Here is a 20,520-nt window from a genome sequence, read left to right as displayed (position 1 = left end):
CTCTCTCTCTTTGGCATAATCTTGGATCTGGATGGCATCAGGAAAGTAGGCCCAATGCTTCTAGGTTAACAGTGGGTTGTATAGCGTTCCAGGGAAGACTGGATTGCTGAAGGCTCGGAGGAGCTGTGCCTCCGCTGCCCATGCTTAGGATGAGGGTACTCTACCTGGTATGGAGCGAATGGGCACAGTGACTGTGTGCATCACTGTGTATTGGGTGTGTGCGCGTTTGTGCTGTGCATATCTGAGCTGCATGGCATGTGCTATCTGCATGTGGAGTGTGTAGCGCTGTCTTGACTCAGAGAAGGCACCCATCGGGGTTGGAGCTGTGGCTAGCCTAGAATTCCAGTCTTGGACCTACAAAAGAAAAAGAAGGCCACTCATCCCTTATTGGGGTTGGGAGGGGCCCAGGCACCAGAGGGCTCTCTGGGCAGGAAGAGGAGGCTTTGACTATTGGCTGGGCTCCTGGGCCTGGGCCTGGGCCTGGGGCATGCTAAGGCTGTTTTGGTCTCTAGCCTGATAGATCAATAGAGAAGAGAAACAGGAAAAAAAAAAAAAAAAAGAGCTTAGCCCTGGGTGGGTGACCAGGTTACACCCTGGAGCTGGGGCTGGCCCTAGTCAGGCTGACTGGAAAGAGGGGGGGCACAGGGGATGCAGGAGGGTGGAGGTGGGGTGGAGGGTAGGAGACTCAGCATGGAGACTCACGCCCTAGTGCCTTTCGTATGTGCAGGAATGTGGGAGTCTGTGCTGTGTGCTTGGTGGATGTGGAGTGTGAGAGAGACAGAGACGGCGGAAATGGGGAAGGACGGCCCAGAAACTAAGAGGGTGCCAGAGGAACAGGTACACACATGGAGGTCAGCTGGAAGCCCCTCCTCCTAGTGCAGGTAGCTGTAGGTGGGGGAGGAGGAAGAGAGTGGGGGTGTTCCTGGCTCCCCCAGGCCTCTGGGGAGGAAGCTAGAGCTTACAGGGGTACATTAAGCCCTGGCTTGACCCCCGCCCCACCCCCTCCCTTCCTGTCCCTCATCTCCGGCCAGCCAGCCCTAATTAAGGAGGCGGAGCGTGCTTGGGCCTGAGGGGCCCTCCCTCCCTCCCGGTGGTATTTACCCCTTCCTCGCCTGGGTCCAAAGAGAGTCTGGGAAAGGGGAAGTAAGGCTCTGTCATGAAAAAGCAGAGTGATCTGTGGCCAGGTTCGTCCACTGCCAGCATCCACACTTAGCAGTTAAGGTCCAGCATAAAATGATCTCCCAAAGAACAGGCAGACCAGCACTAGAGGAAGGTGGGCTTTTTTGGGGTGGGGGACACAGGGTGCTGCTGGGCCCAGCTGGATACTAGCTGCCAGGGGCTCAGGGCGCTCAGGACTGGGGGTTAGCAGTCCAGGGGACAGATCAGGGAAGCCTGAGGGCAAGAAGGGAAATGGGAGGCCAGGAACCTACTTCCGGGTGGATGGTGCCGGGAGGCCAGGGGAGGTGAGTGGGGGAGGGGGAGGAAGTCCCCTCCTGTGCAGGTCACTCCCACAGGCTGGGTTGGGTTGGGTTGGGGCGGGGCACGCGATGGAGAGCAGATCTGACCGCTGGAGCCACCTTCTCGCTGCTGTCCAGGAGCCTAGCCAGGTAAAGGGCTGCGAAAGGGCTGGGGGAAGAGGCGGGAAGCACCCTTACCCCCTCCTGGCTAGTCCCCAGCCTTCCAGCGAGGGTTTTCTTGAGGCCTCTGCCGTGGATGCTCATCCCCACGCGTGCGGTGCGGGCTGCCCCAGGCGGGCGGTACTGGGTTTTGTGTGTTTGTCTTACTGCCCCTCTGCTTCTTCCGCCCAGGACCTGGCACAGCTTGAATCCCATCCCGGGCACCTGCCACTGACGCCCCTCTCGAACGGGCTCACATCCGGTGGCACTGGGCAGCAGAGCTGGCCTCTCAAGTACAGGCTGAGATCGCATCTGTCTCCGGGCGACTAGGATACCTGCAGCTGCCCCACCATGCTGCTGGCATCCACCATTTCTGGTAAGACCCCAGCCACTGGGCTCCTGACCCCCTCTAGTTAGAATGAGGTGGGGGATAGTGGGAGGGCATTGAGAGAGCCGAGGAGGGGCGAGTGTGTGTCAGCCGGCCAGGCTGCCAGCTCTGGCACTGGGTAGGAATCCCCCTGGCTTGGGTACCCTGCACAGCACCCTCTCTAACTTAGTCCTTGTCCTCCACCTTTGCCCAGCTGTGCCTACGACCCTGTCTCCCCCTAGCCCTTCCAGCAACAGCAGCCAGGAGCAGCCACTGGACGCCCGGGACCCATTGCTAGCCCAGGCGGAACTGGCCCTGCTCTCCACAGTCTTTGTGGCGGTGGCCTTGGGCAATGGCTTGGTGTTGGGGGCCCTGGTACGGCGAGGCCGGCGCGGCCGCTGGGCACCCATGCATGTCTTCATCGGTCACTTGTGTCTAGCTGACCTGGCTGTGGCTCTGTTTCAAGTGCTGCCCCAGCTAGCCTGGGATGCCACCGACCGTTTCCAAGGCCCCGATGCCCTTTGCCGGGCCGTCAAGTACCTGCAGATGGTGGGCATGTACGCATCCTCCTACATGATCTTGGCGATGACACTGGACCGCCACCGTGCCATATGCCGTCCCATGGTGGCCTACCGCCATGGCGGTGGGGCTCGCTGGAACCGGCCAGTGCTGGTGGCCTGGGCCTTCTCGCTCCTTCTCAGCCTGCCGCAGCTCTTCATCTTTGCCCAGCGTGATGTGGGCGATGGCAGCGGGGTCTTCGACTGCTGGGCCCGCTTTGCGGAGCCGTGGGGCCTTCGCGCCTACGTCACCTGGATAGCACTGATGGTGTTTGTGGCACCTGCCCTGGGCATCGCCGCCTGCCAGGTGCTCATCTTCAGGGAGATTCATGCCAGCTTGGTGCCAGGGCCATCCGAGAGGGCTGGGGGGCGCCGCAGAGGGCACCGGCCTGGCAGTCCTAGTGAGGGAGCTCGAGTGTCGGCAGCTATGGCCAAGACCGTGAGGATGACGCTGGTGATTGTGATTGTTTACGTGCTTTGCTGGGCGCCCTTCTTCCTCGTGCAGCTGTGGGCCGCGTGGGACCCAGAGGCACCTCGGGAAGGTGGGTGTGGAAGTGGGGGTACTCGGGATTGGCTCTCCCCCTCCCCACAGCAGCATGCCCACCCACAGGTGCTCAAGTCCCCAAATACCCAGCCTGGATCTTCCTCCCCCTCCAGGGCCCCCCTTTGTGCTGCTCATGCTGCTGGCCAGCCTCAACAGCTGCACCAACCCCTGGATCTACGCTTCCTTCAGCAGCAGCGTCTCCTCGGAGCTGCGCAGTTTGCTGTGCTGTGCTCGGAGGCGCGCTCCACTCAGCCTGGGTCCCCAAGATGAGTCTTGTGCCACTGCCAGCTCCTCCCTGGCCAAGGATACCTCATCCTGAGCAACGGTGGGCTCCTTCCTTCTGAAGTCTCCTTGCACTTCAGCTGCCGGTCTGAGACCGGCTCTGGGGGCCACAGGGAGGAAGCTGCGCAGAGAACTGGCTGGAGTCTGGGGCCCTGTCATGGTTTTACTCTGTGGCTCGGGGCAAAGCCCCCTCACTTTTTCCCATGTCCCCTGGAGGACTGTAGGCTCTAGGACTGTAAGGGGCCCTTTGAGTCAGCTCCTTTGTGCCAAGAATGAGAGACTGAGACAGAGGGCCACCAGATCTGGGGGTGGCAGGTAACACAAGTGCATGTGCCTCCCCCCAGGTGACATAGAGGTCCAGAGAGCCAAAGAGGAAGGAGCAGGGCAGGGCCAAGGAACTTTTTAGTCTGTGCCTTGCTACACCCACCCTCACTCACCCACCCTCCCTCTCTTTCCCCCTCCCCCCCCCTCTTTCTCTCCCCCTAATAAAAAGATGCAGTTCATTTTCCATGGGGTAAGGAGTCTCTTTGGATGAGGGTACTGGTGGATGTGGGGAAGGGGAGCTGGCCTGAGGGCTTTGTAGACCTAGAAGGACCCCACCCAAGCAGAGCACTGATGACTCATACCTATAATCCCAGCGACTCAGGAGACTGAGATCTGTGGACCACGGTTCAAAGCCAGCCCCCGGCAGGAAAGACCATGAGACTCTTATCTCCAGTGAACCACCAGAAAACTGGAGGTGGCACTGTGGCTGAAGTGGTAGTTATAGCCTTGAGTGAAAGAGCTGAGGGACAGCACCCAGGCCCAGAGTTCAAGCCCCATGACCAACCAAAACCAAAACCAAAACCAAAAACCTTATCCATGGATACATGCAACGACTCTGAAAGCCACACCACAGTGCACAAGTCTGTACCTTAGGGTGCTGCAGGTCTCCATGTACCACAGCTCCTCTGATGCCAGCTTGGTGTTAGAGACCACCTGCAGAAGCTATTTCACATGTCCAATCTGCTACCTTGGCATCTGGCCTCTAGCAACCCATGGACACTGGGATCTGGCTCTGTATCCTTTGCCCAGCTCTAAGACAAAGCACTGGCTGGCATCAGGGAATCAATGCATAGATCTTTATGAGCCCTTAGCCCTCACTCCATAACAAAGCTGCAAAGAAGCAAAGGGCCTGAGGAGGGGGGCGGGGCTGGCGGGCAGCTTCCTGGAGTGATTGTCAGTGCGTCAGTGCGGCTTGAAGGCCAAGTCTGGGCCCTGGGGATGGGAAGTCGAGGGGGAACTTGGGACCCCAGATCCCCGGGACAAGCCTTTGTTCTTGCCCAGGCAGCTCCGAGTCCCCGGGCTGGGGGAGGCAGTAGCTGTGGGCCTGAGGCCCTGGCGAGCAGTGGTCTTTCCCAAGAGCTCCTTAAACACCGAATCCATATTCTGGGCCACAGTCTGGAAAAGATAGACAGGGACAGTTGAGGAAGGATTCCTGTTACTATCCCACTCCTCAAACCCTGTTGTCATGCCAGACCATGCTGCAGCTCTGCTTGAACCTCCAGGCCACGCCCTACCCCTCCTGGTGTCTGCTGAGGCCCTCACATCTTTTCAGTCCTACTCTTTCCCTTAACGTCACAGCCTCCACCACAGCCGCCTGAGGCCATCAGCTCTCTCCTGGGAGCCTGCCCTATGCCCGGCTCCCAGATGCCAGGCTGCAGCTCGTGCCTGTGCACCCACCTGTCCTGACGTGCTTAGCTTGGGAGCTGGGCACACCGGGAGCCCGTGCACACTCTTATACTCTCCTCTTTGGCTCAGCAAACCCCAGGCTTCCTTGTGCAGCCCATCAGAGCCACAATACCCTATGGAGAGTGGGCTGTTGGGGCTGTGCCGTTGCCAGGGAGGGCCTTGTCCCAACCCACTTTATTCCCTCGGCCAGTTCCCCTCGTGCTTCTCTGTCATCTGTCCCTTCATCCTCCTTGGTGTGCCAAGCACCGGCCATACCATTGCCTCTCACCTAGGCTGGCTCTAAAATGCCAGCCTTGAAGCCTATACTCCAGCCGGTCAGCCACACCAACCTAGATAGCCTGGTCCCCCCTGTTCAAGAGTATGTGAGCTGGGTGCCAGTGGCTCACACCTGCCATCCTAGCTACTCAAGAGGCTGAGATGTGAGGATCGTGGTTCAAAGCCAGCCCAAGAAGGAAAGTCCATGAGACTCTTATCTCCAATTAACCAGGATAAAAGCAGGAAGTAGCACACTGGCTCAAGGGGTAGAGCGCCACACTTGAGCAGAAAAGCCAAATGAAAGTGGAAGGCCTCCAGTCTACAGCCCAGTAGCCGCAAAAGCATGTGAGTGTAATGCCCTGGCAAAGGTGTTCTGCTCCTCTTTCCATGCCTCCGTGCCCTGCCCTTCCATCCCCACTCCCTCTCCTGCCCTTTCCTAGGCTCCTCTTTGGCTGCTTGGCTCGTGGGAAGTTTACTGCATAGCGTTCAAGGAGCCCTGAGATGGAACTTCGCCTTGGGAAGCAGCGCCCGTGCCCCCAACCTGCCACACAGCCTACCCTGCAGTCTCACCTTGTCCACCTCCACATGTCGCTCCGGGGAGGTTGGGATCAAGCACTGCCGTCTGTGCCCAGAGGGGCCAATGGCTTCAGGTGGCATATCTAGCTCCAGCCTGCAAGGCACAGACAGGGAGCCTGGTAAGGGCCCCAAGTTGAGTTGCCCTTCCCGGGGGTGGCAAAGGAAAGAGACCCGCCTCAGTAGTCCCCCATGCTTCCTGTTGCAGTCTGGCTGCCTAGGACAGGATGGCAGCTGACTCACCCCTCGGGCAGTGTGATGTACTTGTGGGGAATGAGGCCCCGCACGCCAGCATGCTCCCCCCGCCACCAGTCACTCGATGCCCGCGCGTGCAGCCGCAGAACGTCGCCTCGCTGGAATGTCAGCTCCTGGGCTGTGCGGCCCGTGTAGGCAAAGCAGGCCACAGCCTCTATGACACCCCTTTCTGGGTCTGCGGAGAAGGGAGGGGCCAATTGGTGATGCAGTGCGCACCAGGAGATGACACAGGGTGAGGTCTCCCATGACCCTCCTCACCATCCTCCTGAGTTGTGGTCCCAACTTCCAGCTCTGGCTCATTCTCCCCAAGGCTCTCCAGATGGGTGTCCCTGATGTTCAGAGAAGGCAGGTGAGCGGGGCTGACCTGCAGTGGAACCCCCACCCCCATCCCCCACCAGGCAGCACCAAGTGTCTGGTACCCCAGGCAGGCAGCAGAAGGTGGTGCCATGCACTTCTCATAGACGGGGCCTGGCAGAGCAGCCAAGGATGGAAACACCTGTGCAGGCTGCAAGATGAGCGTCTGCACCAGCTGGTTCACCCGGCCCTGCAAGGCCACAGGGTCCTGCCCAGGGGGCACAGGCAGAAGCGTCGGCCCGAAGCACACAGCCAGGTTGTAGGGGTCCATCATGTTCTCATCGCTGTACTGTGCCAAGCTGGGAGGGAAGTGGACGGGGGGGGGTCACACGCAGGGGGCTTCAGCACTGCTATCCCTTTCTCCCCCTCTGCCAGCTCACCCCCCCCAAACACTCACTGATTGAGGAAGGTGAAAAGGTAGCGCAGGACCACCAGCACCGCTCCCGGCAGCTGAGCCAACAGCCGGCTCACAGGCTCAACCCGCGCCATCATGGCCTCCAGCTCTGTGGCCAGCAGTCCCAAAAGACAGCACAATGAGGGGCGAAGCCCTGGCTCTTCAGCCCAACCCAACCAGCCCAGCCTGAGGCCCTGGTTTCACCTGCAGAGGCCAGAAGCTCATTGAAAAGGTGTGCTGGGAAGAGTGGGGGCTCCAGGCTCCGGAAGTAGAGCTTGAGCACTCCAGCCACTGAGTCCAGGTCATGGGCAGTACACCCTTCCACCAGAGGGTCCTCCCCTGTGTGCAAGTAGGTGGGCAACACGCTGGATGAGGAGGCAGACTGTGGCTGCCGAGTCCCCACTGGCCCCCTCCACACACACACACACTGGGCACATCCCTACCTCTCTCAAAGGCATCTCGGATCTCAGAGATCCGGGGCTGGGCACCTGAAACCCGGAAGATGCCCTCGTGCTGCAGGCCTGTGGAAGATAAGAAGCTGGAGGGCAGAGTCCCCTCCCTTCCTAGACTGGCCCCCTATACCAGTTGCCTGGTACCAGGCAGGTGCCAGGGTGGCAGGAGGCGCTGGGCTGTGCTTACCATTGAGGTTAATGAAGCGGATACAGCTCTCCACCACCAGAGGTACAGTTTGGCCTGAGCTCTGGGGAACAGACAAGCCGGGGCTTACGTCACTCAGAGACAGTCTAGCTCACCCTGTTCTTCCATTGTTTTTCTCTTAACAGTGTCTAAGTGGCTTGATATTGCTGGTGCTATTTTAGGAAGTGCTTTACATTTTATTTACAAATTGTTGCTGGAATGTAAAAGCATAATCAAAATTCGGCTGTTGGTTGACCTTGAATCAAGTAGCACTGCAAAGCTCAAATTGTTCATTAAGTAGACAGATTCTTTTCAATATTCTATTGAATACAAAATTACCAACGACAATGTTATTTCTTTGTGTGCGGGAGGGGCCACACTCCCTGAGCATTTTTGCTGAAGGCTAGCACTCCACCACTTAATCAACAAAACCACCTTCAGCTTTTTTCGGTGCTTGCTTGGAGATAAGAGCCTCACAGACTTTCCTGCGTGGGCTGGCTTTAAGCTATGATCCTCAGATCTCAGCCTCCTGAGTAGCTAGGATGACAGGCGTGAGCCACTGATGCCTAGCTCTTTTTTTTTTTCTTTGCCAGTCCTGGGACTTGGAACTCAGAGCCTGGGCACTGCCCCCGAGTCTTCTTTTGCTCAAGGCTAGCACTCTACCACTTGAGCCACAGTGCCACTTCCGACGTTTTCTATGTATGTGGTTCTGAGGAATTAAACTCAGGGCTTCATGCATGCTAGGTGAACACTGTATCACTAGCCACATTCCCAGCCCTGGTTTTCTGTGTTTCCTAACAACACTTTTATATCAGTGCCACAGCTGTAATCCAGAGCTGACCAGAGAGTAGGATAAAGCAAGTACCTGAATAAACTTCTCCATATCTCCTCCAAAGAGTCTCTGGTTATATTGGGAGCTAGGACGGGGGTGGCGGCTCTTCTGGAATCGTCTCTTCGTGTACTGAGTCCTGCAGGGATGGGAACTGGGTCTGAGAAGAGCAGGCATGAAATAGGATGGCCCACCCTCAGTGCAACCAGACAGGGCCCTGGACCCCCCAAGTCCTCCTAGGATCCACTGGGCAAAATGGGAAGTTGAGGCCCCAGCAGGCTGGACAGCAGAGCTGGGTACCAAGGAGAGGGAGACAGAGGATCTCTGAATGACTCACCATGACAGCTCCTCCTTGTCACCTAGAGAAGAGAAAACATGCCAGGGGGTCTACAAAGAACCCCAGAGAGAGGTGTGGCCCAAAGGCTCAAGGCCAGGTAGAAGAGAGGCCAGGGCTCTTGTTGGATTGGTTAGTTGCTCCCTGGCAGAGGAAGGCAGATAAAATTCCAGGCCCCAGGAGGGAAAGGAAGGGGCGGGCATGGGCCAGGACTCACCGCGTTGTATAGCCTCCTGAAGCTTCTCATGCTTGGCCTGTAGCTTGGCAAGGATACTCCGGCCGCTCACATACTCCTGAAGCTTCTAGAAGGCCAAAATAAGAGCCTCAAGTTTTAGATCTGGCCAGGCAAGATGTGCCCCTCCTGCCCTGTGGGCTCTCCTCCACCTGCCCGGTCTCACCGTAATGTAGAAGGTCTCTGTTTCCTGCTGCTGGCCCCGTCTCCGGCCTGCCTGTTTTGTGCCAGGGTCTGAGCTAGTAGACTTGAGGGATTCCGTAGAAGGACTGGCCTGGAAGGAGTCTAGGGCATCCCCTTCATCTGATCCCATCAACTCCAGTAGCGCCTGCAGAGTTGCCTTCAATGTCTTGTTTACCTGATGGAACAGCACCAGGACGGTAAGAAATGAGAGACAGCCGAACACTGATGGCTCACACCCAATCATCCTAGCTACTCAGGAGGCTGAGATATGAGGATTGAGTTTTGTTTTCTTTTTCTGTTTTCGTCAGTCCTGGGTCTTGAACTCAGGGCCTGAACATGGTCCTTGAGCTTTTTCTGCTCAAGGTTAGTGCCCTACTACTTGAACCACAGCTCCATTTCCAGCTCCATTTTCTGGTGGTGAAGTGGAGATAAGAGTCTCATAGACTCTCCTGCCCAGACTGGCTTTGAACCACAGTCCTGAGATCTCAGCCTCCTGAATAGGATTTCAGGTGTGAGTCAGTGGCCAGCAGGAAAATCTATGAGACTCTTATCTCCAATTAACTAGCAAAAAGCCAGAAATGGAGCTGTGGCTCAAGTGGTAGAGTACCAGCCTTGAGCAAAATAGCTAAGGGAGAGCATTCAGACCCTGAGTTCAAGCCCCGATACTAGTACCAATAATAATAATAATAATAATAATAATAATAATAATAAAAGGCCTGGGAGTCAATGTGGGAATCAGAAAGTCTAAATCAGGAAGGCAGTGGTAGGACAGCCAAACCCAAGACAGGGTCTCGTGTTCCACCAAGCCTAGCCATTCATACCTCCTCTGTCTCGATGGTCTGTCGGTCCAGACGACTCTGGATGTTTTGGGCTCTGGGCAAAATCTCTTCACGCAGCTCCAGCTCCACCCGAATTTCAGCCACCTGCAGAGGGCAGTAGAGGGGCTGAAGGCGGGGCCTACCACAGCAATGACGGTGGGCCTGAGGAACAAAGCACACTTCTGCTGCCTGGTGGCTGACTCTGGGACTACTGTGCCTTGACACATTGAAGACTGGAGCAGCAGCTCCCCAAGAGCCATGAATCCCTCTGCTCACACCAACTCTTGTCCATAAATGTCCATGACAGAGATACTCATAAAAGTCCAAAGGTAGACTGGCACCAGCAGCTCACGCCTGTAATCCTAACTACTCAGGAGGCTGATGATCACAGCTTGAAGCCAGTCCCGAAAGAAAGTCTATGAAAATCTCTGATTAACTACTCAGAAAAAGCCAGAAGCTGGGGCTGGGAAGGTGGCTCAGTGGTAGAGCACTTGCCTTGCATGCTCGAGGCCCTGGGTTCAATTCCTCAGCACCACATAAGAAAAAAGCCGGAAGTGGCGTTGTGGCTCAAGTAGTAGAGTGCTAGCCTCGAGCTGAAGAGCTGAGGGACAGTGCCCAGGCCCAGAGTTCAGGCCCCACAACCGGACCCCCCCCCCCAAAAAAAGCCAGAAGCTGTGGCTCAAAGGGTAGAGTGCTAGCTTTGAGCAAAAAGCTCAGGGACAATGTTCAGGTTGAGTTCAAGCCCCAGGACTGGCATCAAAAAAAGAGAAGAGGGCTGGGAATGTGACTTAGTGTTACAGTGCTTGCTTTGCATGCATGAAGCCCTGGGTTTGATTCCTCAGTATCACATTAACAGAAAAAGCCGGAAGTGGCGCTGTGGCTCAAGTGGTAGAGTGCTAGCCTTGAGCAAAAGAAGCTCAGGGACAGTGCCCAGACCCTGAGGTTCAAGCCCCAGGACTGGCAAAAAATAAATATTTTTTTAAAAGTCTAAAGCCAGGCACCGGTGGCTCCTAGCCACTCAGGAGGCTGAGATCTGAGGGTCGTGGTTCAAAGCCAACCTGGGCAGGAAAGTCCATGAGACTCTTATCTTCAATAAACCACTCAGAAAACCAGAAGTGGTGCTGTGGCTCAAGGGGTAGAGTGCTAGCCTTGAGCTGAAGAGCTGAGGGACAGAGTTCAAGCCCCACTACTGACAAAAAAAAGAAAAAAGAAAAGAAAAAAAAGTCCAAAGATGAAAACAATCCAAGAAATTAATGAAAAAAAATGTAGTCCACCCATGAAATAGAGTCCCTCAGGAAAGGGAATGAAATACTGCTCTATGCTCCAACAGCGAAACACCTAAAAAAGATCATGCTGGGCAGGACACAAAAGGATACTTAGCACATTCCTATAACCCTAGCTACTCAGAAGGGTAAGCTCTGAGGATCATGGTTTAGAGCCAGCCTGGGCAGAAAAGTCCACGAGACTCTTCTCTCCAATTAACTAGCAAAAGGCTGGAAGTGAGCCGGGCGCTGGTGGCTCACGCCTGTAATCCTAGCTACTCAGGAGGCTGAGATCTGAAGATCTCGGTTCAAAGCCAGCCCGGGCAGGAGAGACCGTGAGACTCCTATCTCCAATAAACCACCAGAAAACCGGAAGTGGCGCTGTAGCTCAAGTGGTAGAGCGCTCGCCTTGAGCTGAAGAGCTGAGGGACAGCGCCCAGGCCCAGAGTTCAAGCCCCACGACCGACGAAAAAAAAAAAAAAAAAGGCTGGAAGTGGAGCCACGGCTTAAGTGGTAGAATGCCAGCCATGAGTCAAAAAGCTGAGCAAGAGCACCAGGTCCTCTCTAAGTCGGCTCCTGCAGTGAGAATGGTCTGCATTTGCCTCGGGCTATGGGATGAAGAGCTGGGAAGCAGGGACTGGCCACAACCAGGAGCTTTTCTTCCTTGACAAAGTGTGGCTCATTTGACTGGCTAGCACTGGAATGAAGACCTTTGTCACCACTCTTGGGGCATGCAGTGTGACCCTTACCTCATCGCCCTCGTGGGGATGATAATCAAAACGCAGTGGGGGGCAGAAGGCCATAGCATGCACCTCCAGCACTTTGGCCTTGTCCCCTGGAGGGTCCAAGGCCTCCAGAGCCTCTTCCAGGCTGCCCAGGCCCTGCAGCTGGGAGGTGTGGGCGCGGCTCTTGGTGGCTGTGTAGCTTCGGAGGGCCTGCCCCAGGGCCAAATGGAAGCCTGTATCACAGCACTGGAGAGAAGCGAGCATATACTCAGGGAAGGCTAGAACTGCAGCCTCTGAGCTACAGGGCGTGGAGTCCCCCCCCCCCGCCACACACACACAGAGGACTCACATCTAGGAGGTCCAAGACATCATGCAAGTAGTAGTTGCTGACAGCCGCATTGACACTGGCCAGACTGAGCAGGTATTCATTCCGTGCCTTGGTACACTTGACCTTGTGCTCTAAGAATTTGGCTTGACGCTGTTCAGGACAATAAGGCTCACTGGGGTCTCCCACTTGGCAGACTGTCCCCATCTCTGATTATACACCTAGTGTCCCATAGAAACCTCAAACTCGGGCTGGGAAGGTGGCTCAGTGGTAGAGTGCTTGCCTTGCAATGCATGAGGCCCTGGGTTCGATTCCTCAGCACCACATAAGCAAAAAGAAAAAGCCGGAAGTGGCACTGTGGCTCAAGTGGTAGAGCGCTAGCCTTGAGCTGAAGAGCTGAGGGACAGCGCCCAGGCCCAGAGTTCAGGCCCAACGACCGGACCCAAAACAAAAAAAAAAAAAAAGAAACCTCAAACTCAATGTGGACCCAGGCAGGGTGCCTCATGCCTGTAATCCTGGCTACTCAGGAGGCTGAGATCTGAGGATCACGGTCCAAGGCAGTCAGCCCAGGCAAGAACGTCCATGTGACTCTTGTCTTCAATACACCACTTGGAAAACCGGAAGTGGCACTGTGGCTCAAGTGGTAGAGCTCTAGCCTTGAGCTGAAGAGCTGAGGGACAGCGCTCAGGCCCAGAGTTCAAGCCCCATGACCGACAAAAAAAAAAAAAAAAAAAAAGGTGAGTCGGAGGTCTTAGAAGGGCTGGAAAATCCCTCTCCATCCTTGATATTTCTCACCCTCCTCGTCTGTCTTTGGGGCTACCCCCCAAATGAGTGCTGTTTTTCCTCGCAGGTCACCTAATCCCTCATCCCGAGTTTGTGCCCTCTGCCCTGCAAAACCTCAGAAGGTACTTGGGAGCAAAACCCCTCAGGCTTAGCAGTCCCTCAGCTCTGGCCCCGAGGGGCTGTGGAAGGCCACGTGGGATGTAGGGCGAGCTGCGCTGGGCTGCCGTAAGGGCAGGCTCAAAGGCTTGCAGGGCAAAGGCCAGGAGCCTTTGGACATGGAGGAAAAGATGGCCCATAGCCTTCCAGGCCTACCTTTTCTACTAGCCGTCCTCCCTTTTTGAGGGAGCTTTTGCGGAGAGGCCCCGCGTCCGAGCTGGTGGTGGCGGCGGTGGTGCTGGTGGCGGCAGCATTGGCACTGGTGGGCAAGGCGCTCCGGCCTGTTCGCTTCTCCTCCTGCCGCTCTGCTTCGCGGAGCTTGGCTTCGGCGTTCACGCTCTCGGTGTGGTACACCTGGTATGTCTTCTTGGTCTGCAGAGGACCAAGGCAAGGCAGCTCTGTTGAAGGCCACAGCCAGCCGCTTCCTCCTCCTCCCGGCAGCCTGCCTGGGACTCCAACCTGAGACTTGGGCTATCCACATCAGCCCTGGCCCCAGTTTTCCCGCAGTCCCCCACACCCATGTCACCCTAGGCACTTGTTTCTCCCTGAGCCCAGCCTGGGGTTGTTCTTGCCCTCCCTCTGATTGGTATTTTTCCCTGGGCCACTGGGATTGGGCCCTGCCCCACCCTTCCTCACCGTCTGGAGCTCTGAGACCACCTCCAGGAGCTCATCCTGCAGCTGCTGCACCAGGTCCTTACTCTAGAGGCCGAGGAGATGGTGTGAGCACAGTACTACCCAGCATTAGTACCTGCCACCATCCTGGGACGACCCTCCCCATCTTCGCTCTGCACCATGGGCCACACAGGACCCCAGCTAGCCTCCCACGCCTCCCAGCCACAGTGCGCCTAGGCAGAGGCCCTACACCTGGCGTGGCCCTGGACCTGAGCCCTACCTTCTTGACAATGCGCCCCACATCCTCGGCAATGTGACCCAAGCGCTGGACCAGGGGCCCGGCCAGCACCTCGCTGAGGGCCGCGCTCTCCCGGCTCTGCTGCCGTGTCTGCTCCAGCAGCACAGTCCAGCAATGTAGGGGCGACAGGAGGGATGGTTCCTTCCTGGGGACAGAGGGCCACTCAGAACAGGTTGTCTACAAGCCTCAGGGCCTGGCCCCAGCCCTGCTGCCAGTATGGTACCCACCGGAAGCTCTGCTGCTCTCGACTGCTGCCCCCCAGGCGGCCTCCCCGGCTCGCAAAACGTTCAGCCAGCTTTTCCAGGCCCCGGGAATATTCGAGCTCCACCTCGGCTCGGCGCCGCATGAACTCTGCCAGCTCCTGCAGCAGCTCACGACGCAGCTCCCCCTGGAGCTCCAGACAGCGCAGCTGCTCGCCCAGCTGCCAGCGCATCTCTGCAAGGGGATCAGACGCACAGGACCGCGGCTCAGGCCTGGCTGGCATGCACTGCCCACACAGCTGGGCCACAGAGGCAGAGACACAGACACACGGCCATCTGTATGTCCTAATTTGTGTGTGTGTGTGTGTGTGTGTGTGTGTGTGTGTGCCAGTCCTGGGGCTTGAACTCTGCCCCTGGGCACTGTCATTGAGCTTTTGTGCTCAAGGCTGGGGCTCTAACACTTGAGCAACAGCTCTACTTCAGCTTTTTGGTGGTTAATTGGAGGAAAGAGTCTTACAACATTTTCCTGCCTGAGGATCCCAGCTGGGATCCTCAGGTCTCAGCCTCCTGAGTAGCTAGGATTACAGGTGTGAGCAACTGGCACCTGGCTGTTCTGATTTTTGGGGGAGACAGAGGGGCTGAGCCCTTGCATGACTAAGGGTAGAGTATAGCAGCTCTGGGAAGGCTGAAGTTGCTCCCAGAGGCAGGACACAGGGCTACCTCAGCCCATGCCACCCCATTGCCAGTTGGGTGCCTTCTCTCCTTAGTTCCTGGAAAAGCCCAACTTGCTTCCCCTGCTATTTCCTTTTGCTTAGATACACAGGACCCCTGCACACATGTGTGGGACTGCTCAGGGCTGAGGCAGTTTCCAACCCAATCACCCACCCCTGGCTTTTCCTCCCCCCCACCCAGCGGAGAGCCACACCCAGGGCCCCACGATGTCCCCCCCTTTTGACACCTTATCAGTAACTTGATTTGGCAATGCTGCTTCCCACATTCAGACTTAAAGTAGAAAGCTGCAGGTCCAGCAAGCAGAAGCAACTTGCTGAAAACGTTGTGCCTCCCCACCCCATGTCCAGGTGGGCACAGGGGCCCTGGGGAAATAAAGAGCATTCACTTCAGCTTGATTTCTTCATTGAGTATAATGTCGACTTCACACCCTTCTAGATCTGGGATTGGAAGGGGGGCAGAGAACAAAGGAGCAGACACACACCAGAATGTCCAGGAGCAATGAGTGCCAAGAAAGGGAATCAACAAAATCAATGCTGTCGTGGATGCAGAGGGGGAGGGCCAGGTAGACAGCCCAGGCTCCCCTACCCCATGCAGGGCTGAGCTATATAGACCTGCTTCATTTCCATAGCCCTCTAGCTGCCAGAGAAAAATCAAAGAGGGCAGCTGTCCCCTCCTTCAGGTGTGTGTAGAGGGAGGGAAGGCAGGGGTTAAGACCACAGACCCACCCTGAGGGGCAGGACCTGGAGGGGCTGTTTAAAATAACTCCATTGTGAGCTGGTGGCCTATAATCCCAGATACTGAGGATCATGGTTCAAAACCATCTGGGCCGGACAGTCCAGTGCTTCTCTCCAATTAACAAGCAACAAGTTGGAAGTAGAGGTGTGGCTTACGTGGTAGAGGACCAGCCAAAAAAGGTAGGAGACAGTGTCCAGGCCCTGAGTTTAAGCCCTAGTACTGGCGTGTGCACACACACACACACATAATTTCACGTGGGTACCAGTAGCTCATTCCTGTAATCCTAGCTGCTCAAGAGGCTGAGTTTGATAGCCTGGGCAGAAAAAATAGAACCCAACACTTTTATCTCCAATTAACCAGCAAAAAAGCAGGAGTATGGCTACCAAGTAATGTTAACCTTGAGCAAAAATACTAAGCAAGAGAACAAGATCCTGAGTTCAAGTCCCAGTACCAGCACAAGAAAAAGAACAGAAAGAAGGAAAGAAAGAAGGAAGATATTTCATTCCAAGCAAGGTCTTAAGATTACCTGGGTAGCTTCTCCCTCCCTGTGGCACTTGCCTTCCCTCCAAGAGGCATTGTATTCCCTGAGGACTTATTACACCTGAACTGTGCTGAATGGAGCAGGAGACCACACCACTGTATTGATTCTTCACTGCCAGGAGCAAAAGCTCCGTCAGCATCTGGATATGTGCACTGGCTGGTTGAAGCCAACTGCATTTCAGCTCCATGATAGCAAGTGTCCAGTGCCTAGCCCCCAGCCTCTAGATGTCAGTCAGGCCAGAGAACGGTGTCCCAACCCTTCCCCCTCCACAGCTAGGTCTGCCTCATTCTACCCTTTTTGCTTCCCAGTGGTTACCTGGACAGAATTATGGGATGGCTTGTTTACCATTTGTCTTTCCCACCAGACCTGTGACCCATGTGAGGGCAGGGACCTGTTCTCTGTTACAGAGCCACGAATTCCCAGTCTGAGACAAAACAGATGCAGGTTGGGAAAATAAAAATCTGCCAAAAGGGATTCCTTTATGTTTGAATTGCAAAGCTGGGCCTCAGGCCCACCCGTGCATCCGTTGAGCAAGGCATTCACTTTGACTTCTGCTGACAGAGAAGAAAAGATGGCCTCCCAAACTGTCCCCATGCTGATCTTGCAGAATTGAGGGGGTCAAGTCAGTGCCCTTGGTTTCCTAGCATGGTTGAAAGGTCTCCTTGGGAAGCGAGATGGAAAACAGAGGCTACAAATGGTTGGAGGTGCAGGGTGCAGCAAGGGAGGTCCTAAAGACATCTTGCTCAAAGCTGCTCTGTTCAGTGTGAATTAATTGCCCACATTTGCTGACTGAAGAGTTTTCAAAGTTCTCCAGCCCACTGCATTTTGAGGAAGTAGGATGGGATCGCTGCCTCCATGTGAGAAATGATAAGGGCTAGACTTGCAGTGCCGGCGCCCTCTGCAGTTACTCCAGGCTGGCTCTGGACACCAGGCAATGTGTTCTGGATGGGGCACAGTGGGATAAATTGTTGCACTGACTCATTGTATCAGGTTATGCATCTAAGAGTTGGAAAATACCTCGAGTGTCCTTTTGCATAAGCTCCTTGCAGCTGTTGTGCTGTGTGACCCGGGTAAGTCACTGCGCGACTCTGAACTTGTTTACACAACAGGTAAAATGGAGCAACTGAGAGGAATACGGAGTCAGACGCATGCAAGCAATAGAAAACTCTGAGCCCTTAGATGCTCCCTTCTTTCTTTTGTAGAAGTCATAAAAGAAGTGGACAGCAAAGAATTTGTAAAGCTCATCTGCATGTGATTTGCACTGGAATGCTTATCAGAACCCACAGGGATAGAACTGCAGAAGGAAGCCAGCTCGGTGAGATCGCTTGAGGCAAGATTCCCTCCTCCAGCCTGACCAGGGCCAGCGCCCTCCCCAGCAGGCCACCTCAGTGCCAAGAAGCAGCGAAGGGGCCAAGCGCTCGGGGACTCCAGTGGTGTTAGGCTGAGGTGGCCACCAACCCCAGCATCCTCATCCCTCCCTTCCCCCAGTCCCCCCAGCAAAATCCAAGGAGCCCACTACCGTCCAGCCAGCATGCCACCTTCTCAGTCCACCCCTCCTCGGGCCACCAGGGTGTTGTGTGCTCCCTGGGTAAGGAGCAGACCCAAGCAGAGCAGAGAACCCAAAGGAAGGGCGAAAGGCCAGGGACTTGCAAGCGGATGAGGCCAAAGGAGCGCCAAGAAACATGAGGTTTGACTCCTCCACCCCCCGTCCAGGTTGCTGGGGATCTACGGGGGAACACTGGTTGTGGGGAACCCAGTACCTTCGAGGTCTCCACCGGAGACCAGGCCAGGAGTGCCTGACCCCCGCTCACCTTTGACTTGTGTCTCATACTCCGCCTGCAGCCCCCGCTCCCGCCGCAGCTTCCCATGCGCCGCCATGGCGGCCACACGGCCGCGCCGTCGAGCTCGGATTCTCCCACGCGGACGGCGGCGAGAGGCCAGAAGCTGGGACCCGAGGCCTCAGCCAGCACCGTGCGGCGGCTCCGCCTCGCCCCGCCCCCAGCGCGGTCCCCCCGGGGGGCGGGGCGGCCCCGGCCCGGCGCGGCCCCCCGAGGGACTCTCGGGAGAAGAGCGCCCCCTCGCAGCCTCACTGCACCCTCCTCCCCCTGGGCCTACACCTAGCCCACCTTGTGCCCAAGCGCCACCACTAAGCGGTCAGTACAAGAGGTGCCCGGCAGGCTGGCACCATCTTCAGAAGGCTAGCTTTGATCACCGCCGGCACCTCCCATGGCCCCTGGCCCTGAATACCAGCGGAGCAGTGGCCCTGTAGCTGCTCTAGGCTCAGGATTCTCCCTGGGCTGCCTGCCTCCCCCACGCTCCCAGGACACCAGATGCCGCCTGCTTCCTGAGTTACAGCCTGAGAGACCCAAGGAGCCTGGAGAGCTGGGGTGGGAAGTTCTGCAGCTGCCTGTGTTCCCTCCAGGCCCCCTTGGGGGTAGGGAGCAGGGTTCAGCTCTGGTTCCCCTTCTGCTCAACCCCAAAAGGAAGAACAAGCCTCATTTCCCCATAGGTGGTTACCACTTCCTGCTGCCGGAAGACACTTTTCTGCCTCCTTTCTGCTATTGCCTGCACCTGCCCTCTCCCAGGCAGCCCCTTCCGAACAAGGGCTTAGCCAGCTTCAGGCTAGTCTTGGGGCTTCTCTCAATGGTGATAGGGTTTCCCTTGGCTTCTGCCAACTCTAAGCCACAGAGCAACAGTTTTTTTCTCCACGACGCAGCAGATGACAAGCCACACAAGATTAACTGGTTTGTCGGGAGGGAAATCCATGGTTATGATAGATGGTGGGAGACAGGCAAAGCAGGTAGGCACTGTGTGTCATGGGCTTGCAGGCACCAGGGTACATGTGCACAGGAAGTCAAAGTGCTCCTGTGGGCACTGGACATGACCTTGACCTGCAGATCTGCAGGCAGGGCAAAGTAGGCTGTGGAGGTCCTTCTAAGCCTTTTGACTTTAGAGCAATGAATTCTGCTGCAGAAAGGGGAAAAAAATTATTCCCTCACCTCCAGTACCAAGCTCTTTTCCAAGACACTGCCACGTGCCCAATGACCCTCCAAGGAACCTAGCCACACCCTGGCAGGCCCAAGACCTGTACTTCTAGCAGCTGATTCAAAAGTACCAAGGTTGGAGTCACCCATCCAGGCAGGCAACCTGCACTGCTCCGTACATGCATGTGCATGCATGTCCACACATGAATTACGCCAGGTGACACACATGCCACCACTGGCTCATGCTTAAAAGAGATCCAGGTACTCATGACCCTCACTAGCTAACCTAACATATCCTACCTGCTTTCACAAACCTTCTGCCTGAACCCTGATTGGTTCCCCAAAGTCTCATTCACCCAGCAGAGTCACACACAGGATTCCAGCACGCAGGAAATGGCTGCCGGAACTGGCTTTGAAGTGCTTTCATTTTCTGACTACAGAAATACGCACCTCATGTCCCACTCAGTCGCTGAGTGCTGAGTGCAAAGCAAAAAGAAACCAACAACAAAAACCCTAAAACGATAATAATAAAATAAAGTCATACTGGAAACAAATAAAAGCCCTGAGTAACCTTGGCTCTGGAGATATTTGTTTGGCACTTAGAGTCCTGAATGAAACCACGCCCTATGTTGTCTGCTCTGTCCTTAAGTCCAATTTCTCCCTTAACAACCCAAATGCCAATCGGCTCCCACTGAGGAGTGTACACTAGATCCAGAGCGGTAAATAAGAGGGTTGATGTGCCAGGTACGCTACTCGGAAGATGAACCAGAGGAAGATGAGATCAACTGTAAGGCTGGTAACCGCCTTCCAGGGGGAGAGGTAAGAAAGAAAAGGTTGAACTCGATAGGCATTCATCTCATTCCTGAAGCTCATTCCCACCAGGTAGGGGCTCGTGCTGCCCCACCCGGGGTCTTCCAGCCTCAGCTCATGGACACAAGCGGCTACTGCACAGAGAAGGTTGCTGCAGGGGCGGAGGAAAACTGGAGATGGGTCCCTAAAGGCCCAGCGAGCCTGTGGCTTTCCCCCCTCCCTTTCTACTGTCCATTGCTCCCACCTCCGCCCTGCAAATTTAAACGCCTGTGGACAGAGGGGGCGGCCGAGAGCGAAGCGGCAGCCCAACTCGCGAACAGCGAGAGTAAAGCGGGCCGGGCGGGGCTGGAAGGGCTCGGCAGGGCCGCTCAGGGAACCTCCGCAATCTCCCTCCCAC

At 56.0% G+C, this 20,520-nt stretch overlaps 2 protein-coding genes across 2 annotated transcripts; one reads left to right on the top strand and one right to left on the bottom strand.

Annotated features, from left to right (window-relative positions):
• Positions 1-1,559: 1,559 nt before the first annotated feature.
• Positions 1,560-3,874, top strand: Avpr2 (arginine vasopressin receptor 2). Its single transcript, XM_070039490.1, has 4 exons — positions 1,560-1,607; positions 1,809-1,992; positions 2,198-3,082; positions 3,198-3,874. The coding sequence occupies exons 2-4, from the start codon at positions 1,968-1,970 to the stop codon at positions 3,401-3,403; spliced, it is 1,116 nt and encodes a 371-aa protein (XP_069895591.1). The 5' UTR covers positions 1,560-1,607; positions 1,809-1,967; the 3' UTR covers positions 3,404-3,874.
• A 591-nt stretch (positions 3,875-4,465) lies between these two features.
• On the bottom strand, positions 4,466-18,311 carry Arhgap4 (Rho GTPase activating protein 4). Its single transcript, XM_070039488.1, has 21 exons — positions 18,141-18,311; positions 14,349-14,556; positions 14,104-14,266; positions 13,848-13,910; positions 13,368-13,583; positions 12,297-12,425; positions 11,972-12,193; positions 9,964-10,065; positions 9,126-9,317; positions 8,945-9,029; positions 8,731-8,752; positions 8,430-8,532; positions 7,568-7,628; positions 7,372-7,449; positions 7,133-7,267; positions 6,932-7,037; positions 6,600-6,833; positions 6,439-6,509; positions 6,169-6,355; positions 5,923-6,022; positions 4,466-4,806 (listed from the first exon to the last, which is right to left on the bottom strand). Exons 1-21 carry the CDS (start codon positions 18,205-18,207, stop codon positions 4,594-4,596), a joined length of 2,757 nt encoding a protein of 918 aa, XP_069895589.1. The 5' UTR covers positions 18,208-18,311; the 3' UTR covers positions 4,466-4,593.
• Positions 18,312-20,520: the final 2,209 nt, after the last annotated feature.

This window comes from Dipodomys merriami, unplaced genomic scaffold, assembly GCF_024711535.1.
Source record: "Dipodomys merriami isolate MVZ:Mamm:240054 unplaced genomic scaffold, mDipMer1.0.p SCAF_3, whole genome shotgun sequence".
NCBI classification, from domain to species: Eukaryota; Metazoa; Chordata; class Mammalia; order Rodentia; family Heteromyidae; genus Dipodomys; species Dipodomys merriami.
The sequence above is the reverse complement of the archived record's forward strand: the minus strand, read 5'-3'. Positions and strand labels throughout refer to the sequence as shown.

What these genes read in the sequence shown, in the direction of transcription:
- Avpr2 (XM_070039490.1), top strand. Translation starts at nt 1,968, where the DNA reads ATGCTGCTGGCATCCACCATTTCTG. An exon ending in GCTGGCATCCACCATTTCTG is followed by an intron (nt 1,993 to 2,197) that starts GTAAGACCCCAG and finishes ACCTTTGCCCAG; the next exon opens with CTGTGCCTACGACCCTGTCT. An exon ending in CCCAGAGGCACCTCGGGAAG is followed by an intron (nt 3,083 to 3,197) that starts GTGGGTGTGGAA and finishes CTCCCCCTCCAG; the next exon opens with GGCCCCCCTTTGTGCTGCTC.
- Arhgap4 (XM_070039488.1), bottom strand. Translation starts at nt 18,207, where the DNA reads ATGGCGGCGCATGGGAAGCTGCGGCGGGAGCGGGGGCTGCAGGCGGAG. An exon ending in GACCACAACTCAGGAGGATG is followed by an intron (nt 6,356 to 6,438) that starts GTGAGGAGGGTC and finishes CCTTCTCCGCAG; the next exon opens with ACCCAGAAAGGGGTGTCATA. An exon ending in GACATGTGGAGGTGGACAAG is followed by an intron (nt 4,807 to 5,922) that starts GTGAGACTGCAG and finishes TATCTTTTCCAG; the next exon opens with ACTGTGGCCCAGAATATGGA.